This window comes from Chanos chanos, chromosome 10 (genome assembly GCF_902362185.1).
Source record: "Chanos chanos chromosome 10, fChaCha1.1, whole genome shotgun sequence".
Classification (NCBI taxonomy): Eukaryota; Metazoa; Chordata; class Actinopteri; order Gonorynchiformes; family Chanidae; genus Chanos; species Chanos chanos.
This window is the reverse complement of record NC_044504.1, coordinates 39,516,743-39,524,896: the sequence shown is the minus strand read 5'-3', so window position 1 is coordinate 39,524,896 and position 8,154 is coordinate 39,516,743. Positions and strand designations below refer to the sequence as shown.

At 44.9% G+C, this 8,154-nt stretch overlaps 1 protein-coding gene across 1 annotated transcript in view; it reads left to right on the top strand.

The window, feature by feature from the left end:
• Window positions 1-8,154, top strand: part of cerkl (CERK like autophagy regulator) — a 43,659-nt gene that overhangs the window by 14,615 nt on the left and 20,890 nt on the right. The window contains 1 exon segment of the mRNA XM_030785842.1: window positions 4,868-4,999. Within this exon segment, the coding sequence (XP_030641702.1) occupies window positions 4,868-4,999 (132 nt within the window).

Here is an 8,154-nt window from a genome sequence, read left to right as displayed (position 1 = left end):
TGACAGTTGTCTAAATCATTCATCATTTATTTGACATAGTCATTTGTTTCAGTGATGCTTTTCTCTCTGTAACTGTGTGTCTTAAAATGTGCTTTAATATGAGAACATGCTCTTCATGTCAGCGAGCGCTGGAAGGGCCAGTAAACAGCCGATAAAGCCTGTCTGCAGACTCTGTGAGGGAGAGAGAGTTTGTGCTCTCAGCCTCAGACCTCGGTGTTCCAATGGCGAGAGCGTATTGATCGGAGGTTCACATATCCAGTTCAGCTCTTCCTGGCGGAGGCTTTGGAGCAGATCCTGTCCAGTGATCCCCCTGCTTGAGGGGACAAATCTGGAGAGGGGTGGAACTCCCCCACTGCTAATGCCTGCTAATGCCAGTGCCTGTCATTCTGCCAGATGCTCCCGTCTGGCAGAGGATCTGAGGAAATATGTGAATGCTCGCCCCCCGTATGGACGCCACACGCCCAGGAGTCTCTCTCTCTCTCTCTCTCTCTCTCCGTCTCCTGTATGACTGCAGGTTCCGCCCGGTGCTTCCCCGTGCCTTGCCCTGCCCTGACCTTTCTCACGCCGCGACCCCCAGCCTGGGCTCAGCCACCAGAGGGCACGGTCCCTGCGCCCGTCAGCCAGGGATTTTCATGGCAAAAATAAGACATCTGTTCCTGAGGATTAGCAAATATTCACTGCACCTTCTCTGAAAACCCCATGTGAGCATACTCAGATGACAGAGTAGTCTCTGAGCTGTGTGTATCAGATCTGTCTCTCTCTCTTCCCACCCCACCCCACCCTCTCTCTCTCTTTCTCTCTTTCTCTCTCTCTCTCTCTCTCTCTAACTGTTATTGAAGGCGTGTTATTTAGTGATTTTAGAAATATAAAATATTACCTCAACGTTTCACGTCGAAACACTCAGTAAACTATTCATTTTTCAATACGTGAGTAAATGTGTGTTTGGCTAATTCTTCACCAGTAGGCTGCTCAGATCCTGATGAAAGCACACAAGATCACCTATAGCCCAAGAAACAGGCAGCATGAGTCTGTCAGACAATAAAGACTCGTCACCTCTCCTCTCTGATAATAAGCCAAGGATGGGATTTTTACAGGCAGGTCTTTGGGCTGTGTTTGCCACTGAGATCAATGTGAAACCTGACCTGCGTCTCAGGTAATTTACTGCTGATTACGGGAAAAGTGGTCCCTGGTGCCGCATGATCCGCTCCAGAGGGAGAGTCTATGCAGCTGTGCACAGACAGTCTGCTCTCTACTGAACACCGAGAGAGAGACAGAACACAGACATTCTGCTCTCTACTGAACACTGAGAGAGAGACAGAACACAGACATTCTGCTCTCTACTGAACACTGAGAGAGAGAGACAGAACACAGACATTCTGCTCTCTACTGAACACCGAGAGAGAGACAGAACACAGACATTCTGCTCTCTACTGAACACTGAGAGAGAGAGACAGAGCACAGACATTCTGCTCTCTACTGAACACCGAGAGAGTGAGACAGGATGCAGACATTCTGCTCTCTGCTGAACACCAAGAGAGAGAGAGACAGAGCACAGACATTCTGCTCTCTACTGAACACAGAGAGAGAGGGACAGAGTACAGACAGTCAGCTCTCTACTGAACACACAGAGAGAGAGACAGAACACAGACAGTCTGCTCTCTGCTGAACACCAAGAGAGAGAGAGACAGAGCACAGACATTCTGCTCTCTACTGAACACAGAGAGAGAGGGACAGAGTACAGACAGTCAGCTCTCTACTGAACACACAGAGAGAGAGACAGAACACAGACAGTCTGCTCTCTATTGAACACAGAGAGAGAGAGAGAGAGAGAACGCAGAAAGTGTGCTCTCTACTGAACACCAAGAGAGAGAGAGAGACAGAGCACAGACAGTCTGCTCTCTACTGAACACAGAGAGAGAGGGACAGAAAACAGACAGTCTGCTCTCTACTGAACACTGAGAGAGAGAGACAGAGCACAGACAGTCTGCTCTCTACTGAACACCGAGAAAGAGAGACAGGACACAGACAGTCTGCTTTCTACTGAACGCAGAGAGAGAGAGACGGGACAGTGTGCTTTCTATTGAACACCGAGAGAGAGAGACAGAACACAGACAGTCTGGTCTCTACTGAACGCCGAGGGAGAGAAACGGGACGCAGACAGTGTGCTCTCTACTGAACACAGAGAGAGAGAGAGAGAGAACACAGACACACACAGATTGCAGAGTTTAATGACATTAGAATGTCTGGACGGCTCTCGGGGGTAAAACAGTATTAACGCCACCAAGTCACCAGCTGGGGGGGGGGGGGGGGGGGGGGGGGCACAGGATGGCCACAGGTGGAAAAAGATATTCATTTTAGTAGGCTCACATTCATGTGGCTTTGATTTGCAGGCAGTAAGAATCTGGAGTAAAACAAAAATACTAAATGCACAACGTGAGAAAAAAAACCCAAGATGGTAATTGGAAAGTGCTATAGATTAATGCCACTGTGAGAAAAACAGTCAGTCTGCCACAGTTATTATCAGGTTTTCTGTCTGTGATCTTCTCAGCCCTCTTTTTCTGGAATATTCTAGCACCTAACAGACGCAGCAGGCCTCAAATGTGTGCTCTGAAGTTTAAGCACTTCTGAATAAATTCACTGTAAACGGTTTCTACAATTAAACCTGTCTTATGTCTTATGATAAATTATGTTTAACTGCACTCAGGTGTGTTATTGGCTTTTTTAAAGGTCACTAACTCTTTAAGTAATGCACATAAATAAGAGGAACTGCTAATCACCCTGGCCTTTTGCATGAGCACAGACAGAGTTTATCATGAAACCTGATTCTCCATCAGTTTCATCTTCCTGCACACCCCTCGTAGCCCCATACACCGCTCACACAAACATGGGATTATATGCCATAGTAACACACTGCTTCACACACAAACCTCAGCCTACAGGCTTTATAGCCTTCTCTCTCTCTCTCTCTCTCTCTCTCTCTCATATTTCTCCTCTCCCTCTCTCTCTTTTTCTGTCTCTCTCCTTCACCCTGTAGTACACTCACTGCACTTTTATTGTGAGTGCAGGTAAACATCATAATCCAAAATAATCCAAACAGCCATGGCCCACATTCTCTTATCAGTGTGCTTCGGTGAGAGACTGAATGAGTTTAGTGGAAAGAAATCCTACTTTCTTTTGTAGCTAGAGAAGCATCATTATGTGAATGTGAGAATGTCTGTTCCATTAACCCAACACAGTAGATGTAACCAACATAGAGCATGTTCTCCACGACCACTGTCATGAGCTGGAAAGAAAACTCTTAGAATCTTAGAAACCCTTAAAAAGCTCCTGCAAACGGGGGATTGTGCAGTAAATAGCTCTGTTGTCAAAGTCATGAGCTGTGCTGCCTCATAAGCCTTCACACTGAGAAATGTTTCGTCATTAGCATGCAGTAGCCCGCCACATTAATGAGTTGTGTATGAATGTTTCACCATTGGGACTAAAATGTTTGACTCGCTGTAGGTAGTGTATGAGTGTTTATTGAGTGTATGTGTGTGTATACGTGTGTGTGTGGGGGAGTGTGTGTGTGTGTGTGTGTGTGTGTGTGGATGATTTAAGGATTTAAGGATGATTATTGTCATTCCAGAACATGTTGTGAATGAGAGGGAGTCCCAGTTTAGGGCAGTGCAATAAAAAATCAAGAGGAAACAAAAAGCACAGAAAACCACTAAAACAAAATAAAATAAAATAAAATAAAACAAAAAACAAAATAAGATAAAATAAAACAAAAAACAAAATAAGATCAAATACAACAAAACAAAATAAAATAAAATAAAATAAATAAAAATAAAATAAAATAAATATGTGCATATGAGTGTGTGTGTGTGTGTGTGTGTGTGTGTGTGTGTGTGTGTGTGTGTGTGTGTGTGAGGGAGAGACACTGTGGTTGTGACTGTGTTGACTTTAGGGACTGTAGCCCTCTTGGTGACACTGTAGGCTGTTTGGAGGAAACTGACTCCTGCCGCTGCCTCTGGCCTCCTGAGTCCCTCCGACAGCAGCCGTTTCTCCTCCTGCACCTGCTCCCTCCGTGGCCCCAGTGTCGCTGCACAGCGGCTCCCCGGAGAAGCAGATCACGTCTCCACTCCCACTGAGCCCCACTCCACTCATCTTCACCTCCACTCGTCTCTCCCTCTCTGGGACCGCATCTCCCTGTCTTCTCCTCTCTCCTCCGTTTGAACCGTGACCCTGGGCAACCCCCCGGATATCCAGCGCTGTGATGTCAGCGGGGGAGATGATGGAGGCCTGGCCGAGGGAGGCGCCTCGTTAGCGGGGTCAGGGTCAGGACCTTCAGGGGCCGGATTAGAGGAATGAAGGGGATGATGGGAGAGAGCTCACAACAGCTTCCATCGATCCCAAACTGCAGGAAGAACAGGAGGGAATACTGCCTAATTCTGTCTAATTATGATCAGCTCCTCCTCAACGCTGGGTACTCAGCACAGAGCAGAGAGAGATGGGGGGGGGGGGGGGGGGGGGGGGGGGGGGGTGGGAGTTGTGACTTTCGGTGGGGGGGGTCTCTGGGTGTCTTTATTCATGGCACTCTTTCGTTCTTGGCAGAGGTTCAGACTTGGTAAACAGCAGCCCCAGATCAGACCTGACCTTTTCAATTGGACGAGTGTGAACTCTCTCAGTGTGAAAGAGATTTTGCTGCAAGTGTCATGGACAAAAGCTGAATTGACAATGAGAGATTGTGATTATTCAGGTTCAGGGCCTTTGGCTCTCATTAACAGATGTACTCTCCTCAGATTGGAGGAGTCTTCAGATGAGAAGGGACTTAGAGACATGCATATAATCAGATCCTCCTCTTTTGTCTTCTCTCCCTGTGCTCTAGGTTTTCAGAAGCGGCCCAAATTTCTGAAAGTGTTTGTGAATCCAACCAGTCATAAGAAAGAAGCCCAGAGAATCTACCTGGACCAGGTGGCTCCGCTTTTCAAGCTAGCTGACATACAGGCTGATGTCACCAGTAAGTCCTTCTCTCTCTCTCTCTCTCTCTCTCTCTCTCTCTCTCTCTCTCGGTCCGTCTCAAATACACACACACACAGAATGGTGTCAGGGTTGTGGTTCTATCAGATCGCTGGTTTTGCCCCCAACAGGAGTGAAATCATTGTGTGTTTGTGATGTGTTTTCCCTGAAGAATCATTGCTGGCTGAGGAACTTTAATGGCTGAGGAACTTTATTGGCTGAGGAACTTTATTGGCTGAGGAACTTTAATGGTTGAGGGACTTTATTGGCTGAGGAACTTTAATGGCTGAGGAACTTTAATAGTTGAGGGACTTTATTGGCTGAGGAACTTTATTGGCTGAGGGACTTTATTGGCTGAGGAACTTTATTGGCTGAGGAACTTTAATGGCTGAGGAACTTTAATGGTTGAAGAACTTTATTGGCTGGGGAACTTTAATGGCTGAGGAACTTTAATGGCTGAGGAACTTTAATGGCTTAGGAACTTTATTGGCTGAGGAACTTTAATGGTTGAGGAACTTTAATGGTTGAGGAACTTTAATGGCTTAGGAACTTTAATGGTTGAGGAACTTTAATGGTTGAGGAACTTTATTGGCTGCCCTCAGGCTCCTCCACTCTCATTACTGACATACAGCTCACAGCCAGAGCTCAGTCACACATGTACAGCACCTCACTCACCGCACCTCACACCTCATCACACAGCCGAACAGTCACAGAGCCAATGAATGAGTGTGTATCTATGCTGCATTTAGACATCTTTCATCTTAACAGGACTGACAAAGACATTGTTTTATCACCATCACAAGTTCCATGTCTGCGCCCATCATGTGTGAAGGGAGCCAAGTACATGAATGTGTGTGTGTGTGTGTGTTCATGTGTGTGTGTGTATGTGTGTGTGTGTGTGTGTTCATGTGTGTGTGTGTGTGTGTGTGCGTGTGTTAAAAGCAGCAGCTGTAGCACACCAATGCGGATGGTTTAAAATACATCTCACAACATTAATGACAGAAGCCGTCTATGCTATGCCGGTAACCCGGTAACCTAACCCAGGGGGAGGGGCTGCACCCATCTGTTCTGACAGGGGGCTGGATGCCCCTCTCCCACTCCTCAAACAGGCATGGTGAGTCGCCCCCTACTTTTGGGAGGTGGATAACCTCAGCTTGTTGTCTAATGAATGTTTGCTACCTGACTCCACGAGTCATGTGATCAGTTACAGACTCTACCTCCTGCTACAGTGCCCCTGGGTCTAGTGAGGGACAGAGTGCTGGGGGTGGCAGCCATTAAAAGACATTTTAGCCAATAGAAATGAAAGATCTACTAAAGACATTTTAACCATTAGCAATGATAGATCTGATAAAGACATTTTAACCAATAGAAATGAAAGATCTAATAAAGACATTTTAACCATTAGCAATGATAGATCTGATAAAGACATTTTAACCAATAGAAATGAAAGATCTGATAAAGAAATTTTAACCAATAGAAATGAAAGATCTAATAAAGACATTTTAACCTTTAGCAATGATAGATCTGATAAAGACATTTTAACCAATAGAAATGAAAGATCTGATAAAGAAATTTTAACCAATAGAAATGAAAGATCTGATAAAGACATTTTAACCAATAGAAATGAAAGATCTAATAAAGACATTTTAACCATTAGCAATGATAGATCTGATAAAGACATTTTAACCAATAGAAATGAAAGATCTGATGAAGACATTTTAACCAATAGAAATGATAGATCTGATGAGGAAATTTTAACTAATAGAAATGAAAGATCTGATAAAGAAATTTTAACCAATATAAATGAAAGATCTGATGAAGAAATTTTAACTAATAGAAATGAAAGATCTGATAAAGACATTTTAACCAATAGAAATGATAGATCTGATAAAGACATTTTAACCAATAGAAATGAAAGATCTGTTCTTGTGGCCAGAGACAGAGCCACGCAAGCGTTTGTCGGATTGATGATAAAATTGTCTCCGTAAATGAAATACAAATTGTGCCAGCAGGGTTTATGCCATTCAGATTGTGAGAGCTGATTATCTCCTTTAAGAACCATTTAAACAGAGAAATAATAAGATAACTATATAACTGCTCATTCAGCAGGGTAGTGTATCATCTAGTTAAATGAATAATGAAATTAAAAAATAAATTTGTGTGAAATCGTGGCTGTGAGTATTAACATCTCGTGTTGTTTGTTTAAACGTATTGTCAACTCTCCCGTAGAGCGCTCTCACTGTGGTCTCCTTTATGAATAAATATGATCCTATCACTGTTTTCAAATGAATACAGATAAACTGCCACAGATACCCACACGCAAACTGATCAATAGAGTTATAAACCAACTGTCCACGCTTCTTGTTCTGTGCTGTGCGTTTGTCATTATGATTTGCAAGACCTCCCCCTGTAGGTCAGATGTGAGCATTACAAGCCCAACATCAAAGCAAATCTCATAATGGTACGAAACACATACAGATTTTCTCTCTGAGCGCAGTTAATGAGAGTCGTAATAATCACAACATTACATGTGCGCTGTAAATATAAATCTTTACTCATGATCTTCTTTACTGTTAACAGTAAGATATAACAATGGTGACTTGATTTCTGATTGAATATGAGATTTACTTTTAAACATGTGAAATTGACCCGTCTCCTGAGCTGGTACCGGTGTTACACGGTTGGCACTGCTGTATGCGCAGGTTCAGCTGTTGATATGCAAACGTCGTCAGGCTGGTACCTGGACGGGCCGGGCTCGATTAAACATTCATGCAACGCTGCAGATAATGATGCACATTCTTGCACAAAAAACCCATCTGTAAGTGTCACATCAGTCACAGTGAAACCTTTGATGAGCGGATGCAGTTGGGAGCCGCTCCGATGGTGGAGGTGCCCCAGAAAATGCTAAGTGGGGCACGGGCGAGCCGTGCCATCTGCGGCATGCCATCCCATTTCCCCTGGATTCACTGGCATTTCCCTGTGCCACACAGTGCTGGGGTGGTCGCCACGACGCCAATGCAGACTGACAGGTCTGCGGTCTCTGGAGAGCGTGAAGCAGAGTTAAGCTTTCCTCGAGATAGCGCGGCTCCCATCATGCATCTGAGTTCAGCCCCGTTACCATGTCACCCCTCCCACACACACCCCCCCCCCCGGACA